The sequence below is a fragment of the Acipenser ruthenus genome, chromosome 22 (assembly GCF_902713425.1).
Source record: "Acipenser ruthenus chromosome 22, fAciRut3.2 maternal haplotype, whole genome shotgun sequence".
NCBI lineage: Eukaryota > Metazoa > Chordata > Actinopteri > Acipenseriformes > Acipenseridae > Acipenser > Acipenser ruthenus.
Window position 1 is genome coordinate 11409282 of NC_081210.1, and position 15770 is coordinate 11425051.

Consider the following 15770-nt stretch of genomic DNA (forward strand, 5'->3'; position numbering starts at 1 on the left):
AAAACTATAAAAGGGGCCATGAAAACGGCATGTGCTACTCCCTAATGTGTGGAGGTCCCACTTAGACACCTTGCTATACTTTTAAGAGAACCTGCAATCCCTGAACTAATATTCCATTTATTAACAAACACTGACTCTGGCGACTCATATGGTCGTTGGCGGTTTTGGTTTATTTATGTTCTGATCCAAGGTCTCTTTGTCTGGGTAACGTGGACGGTGTTCAGCCCATTGTCTTTGGCTTTGCAGCAGCCCTGAGGATAATAAACGGGACCTTTATATACCTGATGCCCTGCTGGAACACACCTACCTGCTAATTAAATTCCACAGCTGGTAATCACACACAGCAGGCAGGCTCTCCCAGGAGCGTCATGTATTAATAACAATAATTACATATATTTTACACAATACTGTTTACAATATATACACACACACAACCCACACTTCATGTGCAGGGCTCCTGCCCTGCCACAGGCCCATTAACATTGTGTCTTCTGCATTGAAGAGAACAGGATGGCAAACATGAAGCTGTTTTCATGTCATTAACAATAAATGAAATAGATACAATTCTAATAATAATGTGTGGCTACCTGCTAATATTAGCAGTAAATGCGAGTAAGCGTGTTACTAGGTTGTGCCATAACAAAACAAAACACTGTGCTTAACCCCCTTTGACTCGTGCAAATGACCTGAACTAGGTAGGTTATAGTGGTGCACTCAGGTTAGCCTTTACAGTAATAATTCGTCATCATAAAAACATTTCTGTGTGACGTCACTCTTTGATCCTTTGATTGATTCATTCAACGAATCTTCTAACTAGAAGTGGCCTTGTGGCTTTGAAGAGAAGGAAAGTGCGGGGCAGATATTGTTAATGAACAAATCCAGTTTTTGCTACGAACGTTAACAATACCAGTCAAAACAATTCAACACTTGGAAAAGCTTGCAATTTCAGTTTAGCACTTCATATTGCTCGCTAAAAGTAATTTAATCATACATTGGCAATAATGTAAAAAAAAAAAGTTTAATTACAAATTATGACCAAGCTTCTTTGTTTATAGCGTAACTCTGAACACAGTTCTGGGTTCCTACTGTCTTTGGTGGATAAAGCATGCTCGACAACAAAGGGTTTAAACAGGACGATACCTGTATGTTATTTCCGAGGTGTCTCTTATAGTTGGAATATGGCTTCTTTTAACAAACAATACAAAACAAAAATAAATCCTAGCTCCTGTTTTGGAGCACTAACTAAACTTAACAGGATCCCTAACTTTCAGTCAGACGCTAATCCAGTTTACTGGCTTTAAATATATATTGTAGCGTTTTCGTCAGGTTTATGAAGCAGGACTCACGGAGACAGTGTGGAACTCTCGGTCTCGAATTTTTATTTTAATAAACAGAGAATTCCTGTCAGGGGCCGGAATTCACGCCACTAGAACAACAAACCCTTCTTTATCCTCAATTGCTATCTCTCTCTCTAGTCGCTGTCACTCTCTCTCACTCCCCGTCTCTCCCCCCGCTGTCACTCATCCACCACCTTATATAACCTCCCCTCATCTCCCGCCACTGTCCGGCTCAACCAATCGACCCATGGTCTGCAGTCCCCCTTTTCCCGCTGCCAACTAACGGCGTGACCCGTTCCCCTTACAATACACATAACATAAAAGATAGACAAGACAAACGGGACAGACAACAAGTCCTGCAACAATACAATTGTCCGGGTCGTTACAATATTATAGAATGCGTCAGGTTCGAGTGAAACAGGACTCAGGAGACAAGGTAGGATAACGAATAATACCGGTTTATTATTCTGATTGAAACCGATAAAAACAACAAATCTCGGGTTGGGATTCACACAAAAATAAAAGTAAAAGAAATCTTAACTAGCTATCTCACTCTCTCAAAACCATTCCTTACATTATCACCCAACTCTCACGCTCTCGTTCCCACTCTCTAGACATACCCCTTTCTTTCAGCCTGTCACTCAGGTTCAAGTCTTTGCGCGGTCTGCCCCTCTTATATAACCTTGGTTGGGGTCCCGCCTACCACCCGGATCGACCAGTTAGATCCATTCCCTATGACCCTCCGGCTCCCGCCAATTGTTGACAGATCCGAAGAATGACTCTGGGGGTTCAGCCCTCAACAGCAGGCGAGACCTTCCCCCACACACATATTCTCTCCCCTTCCCTACTCTAATGGCGTGACCCATTCTCTCACAATGCATGTAACGGATAGGACAAGACAAACAAACGAGACAGACAAAGAGTCTTGCAATGATGCCATTGCCCGGGTCGTTAGAATATTATTCACAACTCACAAATTGAATATACTTTATACACCATATTCAGGTCTATACACAGACCCTTGCCTTCACAGACAGCTATTGTCTTTGAAACCTGTCCTTTTATACCTGCCTGGCTTGTTAAATTACAAAGAGGTGTAACTGACTACCATTCAATCAGTGTGCTTGGATAGCTATGGTATTTTGGGAGATGTAGTTTTTCATTCTTCGTTTAAACAGCAAGAACTACATTTATTTTATTCCACCCATCTCCATCAATTTCTTTCCTGGCTTTACTTAGGTCTTTATCTGTTTTAGGTTTGGCAAAACAATTAAAAACTTTACCACTTTTTAACGAGTACTTGAAAATAAACACTACACCGGTTCATCTTCCTGTTTTTTTTTTTTTTGCATTTTATTTGCATTTTCTAATGACACTTTCATGTTCTACACCTAAAAAACATCGTCAGTATCTTCACTAACAACAGACACGTTTGCATGTGTAAACGGGATTTCAAACTCAAACTCCGAGGAACTCATAACAATCTTAACAAGTAACAAAAAACAAATCCAATTCCCAAATTAACAATCAATTGAATATCATTATTGAACAAGTATCAATTGCGAATAAAAATTTTAAATGGCATTAACAAATCTATATGTTGAATTAGTAAGAAAATAATCTGCAGTTTCTCGTGCCAAACGGCACTCAAAACAGTGAATTATTTTTTTAAAGATTCAGCACTTATCGTTGTTTATCCCACACATAATGGTACAAGGTACAACATAATGCAAAAGTTTTGGTTTTTTTTTTTTAATTGGTGCACTCTTAAAGGAAATTCAAATGCACCAATGTACAAGTGAGGGAAGGGTTAATTTTTTTTTCATAGCGTTCAGGGTCCTGTCTTCCTGCAACTAACTGACAAAATAACAAATGGCCCGCTAGAGATGGACATCAGTTGTATTCTGCAGTTGTAGTCTTTGATCCATTAGAGCACTGTAAATCACCGACAGTGTCTACTTCAAAAGTCAAATATTCGTTCTGCAGTTCGCAGCAGCTGTCCTGTGTGGGCAAATAGACTGCAGGAAAAGTTTGTTATGAGACTGCATTGCATGTGTGGGCTCTGCTGTAATATGCTATGTGCTATATTGTTTTCAGCTTATCGGTATGTGTGGAGATGATATCGTTAAAATGTTATAATTAGGAGCTGGTGTAGAAACTGTGGTAAATTAGATAAATTGGCCTATAGATATGACAACGAGAGGTAAGCATTTGTAGCCGAAAGGTAAATAGCTTTAAATGTTCTCTCAACTCCTAGTACCATAAAGATTAATGAACAGTAAGCGATTCTAAATTATATATGCGTCTTTCATTATATGTATTGCAGTAATACTGTATATTGTAATGAACTGTATAGGGTTTTATTTAAATATTTTTTAACGTGGTATAAAGTTTAATACAGCGATATGTATACTATAATTATGGATTAGTAATATTACTCATGCAATAACGTTTGCACCACTTTCAATAAAAAGAGGTGCAAACTGTGCTTTAACATAATATAATCCGGACCCTAAAATATTTTGTTTTCACAATAAGGTAAATTCAATAACCAGGCTAATTTATAAAGTTACCTTCAGAAGCGACGTGTTCAATTTAGGATGTGCAGTATGAAGTAAGTTATTTAATATTTTTTGTCGCTTCAATATGGGCCTGGGCTTGTCACTGGCGCCTTTGGGGAGGTTGGCTCAGCTGCAAGAGGATGTTAGAAGAAGAAAAATAAAATATTAAAATCAAGGCGATCATTTCTTTTGCAGCTCATCTCAGAATCGGGACTGAGCAGGGGCTCATCATAACCTGCATGTCTTCAAATGCAGACGCCTGTCTGGCCTGTGATCCAAACTGCTCCAACATTCAACATTCATTGGATTGTTGCTCCAGTTTCTTAAGATATAACAAAGAAAGTAGACAAACATTTCGGCTTGTGTCTACATCAGTGACATCCCAATTTCATTTAGCAATAATGCATCTGAACTTTTTTTAATTAACCAAGTAATTTAATTTTTTTTACAGCCATCTCAAGATTATTATATTAATAAAGGTATTAAATAAAAAAAAATCTATGTCACAAATATACATTTAATTACTGTAAAATGATAAAAAGAATATATGAATTACATTTTCTAAATTTTTAAACCATTACATAATTGATATATGTAACTAAAGTAAATATAACAAATTGAATTTGTTTAATTTTAACCTCACCCACAACGCATTTCATTTTTATGTCAAAATAAAGCAATCGCTTCTATTTAGTTTCTATAATATCAGAACAAAGAGAGGATATGTGACAACTCCCAGTGGCATTTGTGAATTCTCAGAGGACCCCTGACCCTGTAGCCTTCGTTCAGGTCGCAGTAGGCAGGATGTCAAAAAGCTCCTTAACAGCATGGAATTGGGAGGACAGTAAGGGACTGTGCAGTGATGCATACAGCCTGGGGATGTCTCAATACCACACAGAAATGTACCAATAATACCAAAACTCAAACCCGTGCTGGGGCAGGGATATTTTTATTTGTTGTTTTGATTGAGATAAAGTCTAGATGCATTTATTTGCACCCCATGTAAAGGTTGCTTAAGCCAATGCAGCCCTCCCCCCAAAAAAATTTCCATCCACATCAAGTATTTAATATTCCCAGAGCAGGAGTGTTATTGCTAAGGGAATATTCCCGTGACAGGCTACCTTAAAACAAGGCATGCTGAAATAAATAGCTTTCGTAACCCTGGTATGATTTATTTAATTTTGAATATTTAATAAAATACATGTTTGCTATAAGGTGTGCTTTCAACACATGTGAGATAAGTATAGTAAACAGATGTGCACGACGGGTTAGATTGGAGGAATTCTTTTAGTAGCTGTAACATGTTTAAGGGCTCTATTTACAAAGCATTCCGAAATCTGCAGTGTATCATCCAGAACGCTTAATAGTGCCGAATGTTTACATACCTAAAGAAAGACTAGAAGTCTTTCTCAATGTACCTCTTTTAAAAATAATAATAATAATTTGCCATATACTGTTTCCTTTCCATGTGGTTCCTTCTGAGGTTTTTTAAATTTTAACCAGGCATAATTGTAATGAGCTGTTACAAGCTGATCTTAAGAAAAGACAAGATTAATGATTCAAGGTTTTTTTTTCCCATTTTTTTATTTTTCACAAAATTGGCTGCACAACATAGCAGTCCTTAGTGAGAATTGTATAAACACAGACTGGTAAAGTTACAGTTGATTTCGTTCAAACTTTATACAGAAAAATAGATTGCATAAAAACAAGTTTCTGGCATCCTTTATATAAAAAACAAACAAGAAAAATATCGGCAAAAATAATTTTAGGAAAAATGGGGAGTAGAAAAAATATTTTGGACTTGCATAATAAGTTGAAAGCACAAGCTAGCATTACATGAGTAAGACGTTATTATATGCTCAGCATACAATAGTAACAGTAGAAATATAACACATACATATATTAGTCTAAAACTAAGGCTTGTAGTCATAAAACATTAGCATGCCTTAAAGAACGCTGTAGTCCTATATGATTACCAGCATGCTAATGCTTCCTGAATACAGTGTTGTCTAACAATTTTGTGGAGTTTTAGTTTCACAGTTTCATGAACACCACCTGGTCCCTGCTTGCACTAATGTTGAAAAAAACCAGCTAAATTTGACTCTTTCATAAAATCTGTCTATCTTAGTAAAATAAACAGTCCTGGTTCCTATAGTGTGTAACAACTATTTGATTTAACACCTCACAGACCAGCTGGCCTGTCAATCTCAAGGAAGTGTTGTGCACTACCTTTCTATATCCACTTATGTTTCCAAATAAATACTTTTTAATGTGTCCAAATTCTGCTCAACATCTGGAAGTTTCTTTATTTGAATTATCTTGAAGGAATGTGCGGGCTGTAACTTTTATCAGCCATTATGAAGCCAAATCACTTGAAAGTGGTTTAGAAAAATACAGGATGACAAGTTTATAGAAAATTGTCCACTATTAAATGACATTAGATTTGATTTCACAACTCTATTTCTAACTCTGGTACTTCATTAATTAAGAGCGAAACAATAACATACATAAATACATATTTGAACAAACTCCAAAAATAAAAACCCTCAACTTCAGAAAATAGCATTTACAGTCAACCCTTGTTTCAAAGAAATGTCATGACAAATTAAATAGGTCGGTCCCCATTGTAGGTCTCCTTTTTACTGGAATTATGGTTAAATTGGGTAGCATATCGGTCCCAGTAACAAAAGTGTGCCTCTTTCCAGAGCACTGTAACCCTATATAAAAAAGTGTCATTCAAAGCGCTGAACTCATATAAATATTTATATTTGTTTAATATTTTTGCTAAGTCCTCACAGAGGATTAATACATTTGTCCTTCACAAACAACATTTCATAGCCTTTTCTTCACAGAAAAAACTGTTAATTTATCTTCATTAAAAGCACAGTCTAAGGATCGTGGGGTTTTACTTCACTATTTGCTGGTGTCCTTCTGTAATTAGGAGGCACTTAAGAAATTGGCACAGTTCCTTCATTAGTGCATGTAGCTGTGGAAGACTTGGAAGTCTAAGACTGAAGTAAAGAAGTGTCTCTCTAGGGCCGGCTAAGAGTTGTGTAAACTGGCTGGTCCCAGTTGGTTGTAGGGCTGTGAGCTGGTGGAATGGACAAGCTATTGAGGATAGGCGTTGTATATGGCCGACGAGAGGAATGGAAATATGGGTACTGGTAAAGACTAGAGGGGTACCCGGAATAGGGGTTGTAGTAATTGGAGCTTTGCAGGTCTGTGTAGTCACACTGAGAGCTGGAGAAGGACGAGGCTGTTGTAGCTGTCGTCGTACAGGCTTGGGCACTGTAAGAGCTGTACTCAGAATGGGAGGGAGAGCTGTGAGACTGCTCACTGTAGTGGCTTGGGCTTAGCTGTTCAGTTTTGATGTGTGGCCTCTGCTGGCCGACCTCGTTGCTTGAGGAAGATGAAGATGACGTGGTGCTTTTGTGGCTCCAAACCTGAGCTGGCCCCCCACTTCCACTGGAGTGGGTGTAGGAGGCACTGTAGGCCCCTGCGGAGGAGCTCTGCCCATGGCCGTGGTCTGAAGGTAGGGCTGCGTGGCCGTTCAGTGGCAAGTACTGGTCAAACTCGTGAACGTCAAAGGCCTCCATGTTGCTGATGACATCACTGCTGAGCTCTGAGATGTCCACGTTGCTGAAGTCGATGTTCTGGCGGCCGCTTTCGACAAGGCGCCGGCCCTCATGCTTCAGATCCTGTTTGTTTCCATGGTGAAGGTCTGTTTTAGGAGTGGTGGGTGGAGTTGGTGGGCCGTGGGTTTGACCTACATAAAAAGTAAAGATGTGTTTGTTTTTTTTTTGTCTAATGCAATGGTTTAAACATTCCTTATAATGTATTGGGTCTATGAAAACGGACAAAAAAATAAATAATTACCAGCCGAATATACTTTTTGAAAAAAAAGAGCTAATGAATTGTGCAAGCTAATCTAGTTTAGTAAATTATGCATTAAACATTTGACTTTTTACATTGGTACCAGTCATATGGAATTGCTGTTTAAATTATATTCCATATTTGAGACTGTAAAGTAAAACACACAAAAACAACTAAAACTACAGAACCCCATTAATAGACCCATATTAGAGCCAAACATTTATTAGCAGGGGACCACAACTTTAATAAATCTTTCTCCCTGCCAGTGCTGATGCTTATGCTAGGTGCCTATTCATTTTAACCAATTTAGTGGTCTGAAGGAGTCAAATGAATGCAGCTTTTGTCCACTGCATCGACAATTACAGCAGTCATGGTGTAGTCATAATTTTCCCATAGCTATTAAGCAAAACATTACGAGAAAAACAGTTTGTATGTTTCATATGATGTATGCAACCTATCCAACAAAAATAAAAAAAATAAATACAAAAGTGGTTTCAATCACTAAACTACAATATGAGTATATTGGCTAGTGTGAGAACTAGAACAAATTAAATTGGTGAGACTGTATAGCTTGTATTTTATTTGACCAATTGAATCGCTCCGTAATTTGAATTATTTGTCCTAGCGGTTGGTGTTTCTGTACCTGCATGTTCAGAGTGATGAAGCCCTTCTCCCAAGCCCCCCATCCCGGGCTCTGCCTTGTACAGCTGCCCGGCTGGGTGGTGGCTCAGTTCTGCTCCCGAATCGGAGTCGCTCTGCCCAGCCTTCACACTCTTTCTCCTCCTAGGTTGATATTTATAATCGGGGTGATCTTTCTTGTGCTGGACCCTCAGCCTCTCCGCTTCTTCCACAAAGGGGCGCTTCTCACTCTCGCTTAATAAACTGTTCAAAAAAAGCAACAAACAAATATGTATTACTTGTGATTTTAAACACTAAAATAAATAAGAAAAGTGAACCTTAAACATATTAAAGTTTCAAAAAGTGAACATAGTGTATTAATTTCTGGGACATTTCAATTAATTATACCCATTGTGCTGATATGAATAAAGATTTTGCACAAACCCAGACAGAATAGCATATGAAATTCCTGTACACTCCATTGTGTTGTAGAAAAGGATACTAAACCCAGAATATTCAAGTATAAGGCTGCTATAAAAGTGCCTTGCATCACATTTGCTTGTGGCTGTTCTGTTTCATTCTGACATTCTCACACTAAACACAACGCAAGGATTCAATTAAACGGGGCACACTTGGTCTTTTTTAAAACTGACTGTCCTATGCCTTTGATAATGTTAAAATTGATCTGCATTTTAATAAAGTAGCCCTTTAACTTATGTATGGATATTAGTCTATTTAAATAACTTTCTGTACTGTAGTTAGTGGTTATTTGGACAAAACAATCACAATTATTTAACTACAGAATCCACACATATACAGTAGCCTACAGTCAATAAGAACAGTCATATATTATATTTAAAAATAATAACAATATAAAAGCTCCATATTTGACATGGAGCGTACATGCAGAGAGTCAAATGGTAAAACCGCACAAATTACACTGTCTGTGCTTAATGTATGAGATTCTGTCATGCATAGAAAACTCAAGGAATATGTCATGGGAATTCAAAACTAGCTAGACAACAGTCTAGTCTACGTAGCAAGGTCAATCAATCGCAACAATGTATAGATAATTTGCACAATATCAGTGAAATAAGCTTAAATTTAATAAACTTACCGCCACAGTTTCCCGAGAGTCTTGCTGAGCTCTGCGTTGTGCAGATGCGGGTACTGGTCTGCCAGCTTCCTCCGGGCAGCTTGCGCCCACACCATGAAGGCATTCATCGGTCTCTTGACATGAGGTTTGTTTTTCAGGGATCCGTTTCCACGGACTGGCATTGGCACAAGGGACCAGTCATAGCCTTTGAGGACTTGGGATACCGCGTCTCGGATGCAGGCTGGGAAGCGGTCGTCTTCATCGCTGTCAAGTTTTTTCCCGATGCCAGGGAGGCTCTGGGGTCCGTGCCCGTCAGACCCCGTTGGCGAAGACGGGGCATCGGAATCCGAATCTTCTTGGGACAGGGAACTAATGGTCCCCGTGGGGCTGCAAGGTTGATCGGGGAGGGTTTTGTCCTGCTCCTCGGTCATGTTGAGCATTTGTTGTTGAAGCAAAATCCGAACGCGTGTAAAATATAAGATACTATCACTTCAGCACTAAAAATTAAAAAAAGTAATGATTACTACAGATTGATCAGATGCATATACCCAAGAACATTAGGGTACATATTTATTTTATTTCTGCAAACAAATGATAGTATTAAAATCAAAACAAACTCGATTCCAGTAAGTTCTAAACTTGGTTATATTTTGTCAGCTCCAGGCGTTTTAGCACAAACGTGAAACACTCCAATATAAAACTCTGATCCCTGCTCTTTGCTGTACTGCTGTTTTGACTCGATTACCAGCAACTTTCTTTAAGGATCCTCTGCTTTGCTCCACCCCAGCTGATCGGTCAAGCACATCTATTGTGCCTCATTGGTTCTAACATTATGTAGGCGTGGTATTCTGTTAAATAGCCCAAATTATGATAATGGTTTATTTTCTTCAGCAATAGAGTTTTAATACCGATACACTCGAGACGTTTTGAAAAAACAAAACAAACAAACAACAAAAAACCATAAAAACCCTGCTAATCCTCTAACTTTTGTCAGTCTTGAACCTTGGACTATAATGGAATGTATTGAGACGAGTTATATAAAACAAAAAACAGCTTCAGTTTTGAAACAGTTGGTATAGACTGAAGAAGGACTGCATGGTTTGCTACATTACTACTGTGTTTGTTTGCAGAGTATTCAATGGGTCAAAGAGTAATTAAATGTTACATTTTACATCTACTTTAATTTGTCTTTTTAGTAGCCTATTCTAATATATCCAATTTATTTCTAATGATGCAATACATCAACTGATCAATTGAAAATGAACGTAGTCTGGAGATAATATTTTTTCGATAAAGTTCAACTTGGAGCAAACACTGTAATAATATACAGTTCTAGAAACAATGAACGGGAGAGAAGTGGAGGGTTACTCGATTTGCCTGCATCGCGGCTGTGTTACTTACTCCTCCTCTCCGGACTTTGAGTTAAACCACACGGACTTTTTATAGTTAATTGACTACTGTATATGAACCTGTTTTAGAGCCGTATCACTAGTGGAATTCTAGCTGGTAAGAGACATTAACACATTGTAATAAACAGTGTCTGGAAATGGATTAACTGATTGAATGAGAAGCGTGAGCTCCTTGGCTGTCTGCATAATCAGGATTTATGCCTATAGCCGATTATTATACATGCGATTTGATATCTGTTCTTGTATGCTGTTTTTGTAGTAGATATTAATTCAATTAAAAAAAACGAAAAAAATGAATTGTGTTGTTGGTTGTGCTTTACAAAATGTAAATAAAATAAAATGACATTTGTTTAATCTATGTTCTAGGTGTATAATTAGCCAATATCCCTACAATTTAAATTAGGTTTTTATCAGACCAGTACCGGTGTAGGGTCAGAAAGTGGCGCATCATCAGAATGTGGTACTCGTCAGAAAATGGTACGATGTCAAAAAGTGCTACATTTGTATTCACCTTTTTTAATGCATGTGCCAGTTCATGTACCAGTTCTTTTTTTCGTTTTTCAGTATATACACTGATAGCAGTATAGCCTACAGTACAATGTTAAGCAAGAAAGTACTGAATAGGCTACTGATGTATGCTTGCTTTAAATATATGCATTTCAGAACCATTAGTTGTGTTCATAAGTTGCAACAGACCTCAACATTGCGTTAAAACAATATGCAGATTTAAGCACGTGGAATCTACCTTATTTCCAAATGTGTACATGTGGTTGTGTTCCCTCATTTAAACAGATGGATAGAAGCTATAATAATTGTATTACACGTATACCAAGGACTCAACATTGGATTTACGTTGGCTATAGCTCGATAATAAAGTGTGGAGATAAAATAGGTTTGCATTATAGCTATTCACTATAGGAATGTTACCATGTAAAGGTGAGCTATGTTAATATTTACAGTTGACCCCGGCTCTAATGGTATAAATGTGTAATTAAGTGCGACGAAGTGCCATTCCTTTATCATCAGGGAAGTCTGGTGGGTATGTTTCCTGACTCCCCTCACATGAGATTATGTCATAAACGTGACTGAGGCGAGTCATCGAAATTTGAAACCAAATCAAATGACCCTCCTTCTTGACTTTTTCTGGATCCTTCACTTTATGAAGCCTAATCAACATGGTGACGGCCCGCTGAACATCACTGCAGCCCAAAATACCAAAACATTAAGAAAACATCCGTACAATATTTCCATTACACACATTCACAATAATATACACCATAACGCCAAAGACGGTATCAGTTGTAAGTATTGTAATCGCGCTAGAGTATAGTACAAATATTGATGCATGCAATGCGTAACAAAAAAGGAAACATATACAGAATAGTAAAATGTTTGCAGAACTGCAGTATTCTCTACTGCATCCCTATGATAAAAACAAACAAACAGCAAAACATGTGTGGACTCCACTTGGAGAATTACTGGGAACTATTGCGTGTGGTTTGCAAGAAATAGAGTTAGGGAGTCTCCTCATCGGAATAAAAACAGCATGCCACTAATATATAAGAGGTATTTACCATTATTTCAAATTAAAAAATAAACACAAAAATAGTACTATTTCACACTGATTTTGACTTTTGTTTTAACAACGTTCGGTTCAATACACTTTTATAAAATGCTGTTATTTTTCAGTATAATAAAATAAAATAAATAATACAAATAAACACCTTTGTTGATACCATCCAAGACATGCAGGGGTAGAACAGTCAAGAAAATTGGCATGGCAAGGCATTTTACATTGATTTTATCTGACCATGAACACGTATTTAATTATTACAGAACTGTATTTCATTAATTCCTACTCTAATTGTGTTTAAAAATAACACGCTTGGATTTGTACCTGTAATACCTATTACATTGTTGTTGTTTTTTTCGATTGGTTACCATTCTTTAACTGTATTGAAAGGAAACACTGCATTATTCAGCGTCATGAGCGCGTTTTCTTTTCCCTTCTGCGCCGTCGTATTTCAGCTGTTACTGATAAGTGTGTTGGATCAATTGACTTTGCCTGGGACCGTATGGGAAAGGGACACCTGTGGGAACGGGGTATTAAAAAGATCCTTTTCATCAAAATTTCATTTATCTGTTTAGCAGATAAGCCCAGATTTACTGAAACAAAGCAGCGACTTGTATTTCTGAAACATTTTAATTATATTATTAAAGAAAAGCAATCAGAAAAAGTTTCAGATTATCTTAAACTGTACAGAAACGTCCGTTTTAGGGTTTTCAGTATGCTTTTCATAAAATAAACCTTTTTTATTATTTAACACAAAGCATGTGTCTCCCTCATAGTAAGAATTTTTGTAAAACTTAAAAAATAAAAGATTTTCAATCAGTCAGAAACGCATGTAGTAAAAATGTTTAACTTTAAAATAACTAATCGTTTAAACCTTAAAAATACACAAGTATACAAATTACATCAATATAACAAATTAAAATAAAACATTTAATACAAAAACAAACACACACACACACACACACACACACACACACACACACACATATATGCTATAGACTATGTTGTTTTAAACATGTCCATAATATGATGAGGAATAACCAACATAAACTCGACACAAAAAATGTCCATTATTCCGTTTAAGTAAATGATCGTACACATTGTTCTTAATGTGTTGATCTTGTTTGCGTGATTGAATGCTAAACATACAGTTTTAAAGGCAAAGCAGAACATTAACAATTGACTTTAAAAAACCAAAAACGGTGTAACAAGAAATACGCTATCAAGTTGGAGCAATTGCAAATACGTGAAGGCAAATATATTAAAAGCAATAATTTTCGTCAAAAGGTGCAGAATCTATACAAAAGGCAAATTCAAGGACTATATGTGATAGCTGAAGGTTTAAAATACCAGTGTGACTATCGCTTGCTCTGATAGTGATAGATTCCACAGCAAACTCCATTCGCAGCTGAAGGGGGAGCTGCGTGTATATGAAGTATCCATGCAGCTTTCTTCAAACTGCATACATATTATTATACGAACTGAACTAACAGTTTGAAGAAGAACCATAACACTAATTTTATGTTGCTAAGCGGTTTTACAAGTGGAAACCATTATTTGCAACACCTGTGAGAGAGCACTGTTGTTCACTGCCGCCTCTTATATGCAGGAATATATGAAAAGTAAGCAATACAAGATGAACAGCATTAACTCACAACATTTGACTTGCAATGTTATTTTAAAATGGTTACGTTTAAATATTTGACACGTGTTTTCTAGGCTCTGTCCAATTCAATTCCATTATTTACTTGTTTTGATAATAACACTTCAGTTAACTAAATAAATGCAATTTGGAAATTTCATTGGTGGAAATTGAAAAAAAAAAATCTCACAGGCACGTAGATCAAAAATTCATCATAATAATTTTCCACTATATTCTTGGCAAACTTTTAAGAGCGATAATAGTTTACGATACAGAAATATAAGTTGGACCTTCTTTTCCTTCTTTCTTTCTAAAACCCATATCCACAGAAAAAAGTTTCTAATAATAATAATAATAATAATAATAATAATAATAATAATAATAATAATACATACATACATACATACATACATACATACATACATACATACATACATACATACATATACGTTTAATGAATGGTTTTTTTTCTCTTAGTTGTAGCAAAGTTTATCGTAGGTGATAGTTAAAAACACAAAACAGCAACATTCCCAAAAAGCTGAATTTTAATTGAAGTTAAGGTGAAACATATTGCAAAAGTAGGCTATAGCACTTGAACGAGACGCTGCAGAAAGATCAAAGATTATTTTCGCTTACTACCTCGCGCGGCCGTATGCATAGTTGGACTTTATCATTTTTTTTTCTCTGCAGCTTCCTAAATCATTCATTCTCTTAGTCGAGGTGTTGCTGAATTTATTACAAAAATGTCATGAAGACCTGACAGAGGAAATCATTAGTCAGCATGCTACTTAGTTTCATCTTAATGGAGAAGCCTATAAAATATCAGAAGCCCTCGACAAATAAGGCATCTCTGTCACCTGCAATGCGCTATAGTATCATGTAGTTTTAAAATTACAATAATGGACGTGCGGAGGAGTTATCATAAAACAATATTATTAATATACTATTTGTAATTGACGTATTTAAAATATTCAAGTATCTTAACACCAGTAGCCTACATCTATGTATTTAATCTGATTTTAGTATTAAGTATAGGCAGCCTAGTACCTGCCCACAGACCGGTTTCACCTGTAGGCCTGTTTAACTCCCGTTCCAACATATCTGAACTTGCTCAAAATAACGTCTGTTTACCTGTCATACTTATTAACGCATACCAACAACAACAAAAAAAGTATGCATATATTTAAACTCACGCACATGTGTTAAATTAACACAGATGTATTTGATTAAATGAATCAAACATTTTGTCTTATATTAGGCGCATACGGCACATCATATTTTGTTTAATTTATTAAATGTTCGAATCAGCAGAAATTAGATTTAATGTGCATTTGCCGCGATTTTTTTTTTTAAACATACCATTTTACTGAGATTTAGATTTTTCCCGAGAGCACGGTGTCTGCACAGTCAGAATGTCATGCTTCTGTCAGGTATGTTATATTACCCTGATACTGTATTCTAAACTAGACTATAAAATCAATATTTAATTACAATATAGAAACGATAAACAAACCCAGCAACTGCTGGTGAGCTGGTGACCAACTAGATTTAGGAATTGAAACAAACAAACAAACAAACAAACAAACAACAAGAACAAAAAAACACATGGTCAATTGCAACGAACTAAAACAAAAATGGTATGTTGCAGTGTAGCATATTTA

The 15770-nt window shown here is 36.6% G+C and overlaps 1 protein-coding gene across 1 annotated transcript; it reads right to left on the reverse strand.

Annotated features, from left to right (window-relative positions):
* Positions 1-5464: 5464 nt before the first annotated feature.
* LOC117431709 (transcription factor SOX-8-like) lies at positions 5465-10225 on the reverse strand. The gene is made up of 3 exons (XM_034052974.3): positions 9507-10225; positions 8415-8653; positions 5465-7664 (listed from the first exon to the last, which is right to left on the reverse strand). Exons 1-3 carry the CDS (start codon positions 9923-9925, stop codon positions 6931-6933), a joined length of 1392 nt encoding a protein of 463 aa, XP_033908865.2. The 5' UTR covers positions 9926-10225; the 3' UTR covers positions 5465-6930.
* Between the last annotated feature and the right edge of the window lie 5545 nt (positions 10226-15770).

What these genes read in the sequence shown, in the direction of transcription:
- LOC117431709 (XM_034052974.3), bottom strand. Translation starts at nt 9,925, where the DNA reads ATGCTCAACATGACCGAGGAGCAGGACAAAACCCTCCCCGATCAACCT. An exon ending in ACTCTCGGGAAACTGTGGCG is followed by an intron (nt 8,654 to 9,506) that starts GTAAGTTTATTA and finishes TTTTTTGAACAG; the next exon opens with TTTATTAAGCGAGAGTGAGA. An exon ending in TCATCACTCTGAACATGCAG is followed by an intron (nt 7,665 to 8,414) that starts GTACAGAAACAC and finishes CTTTTTATGTAG; the next exon opens with GTCAAACCCACGGCCCACCA.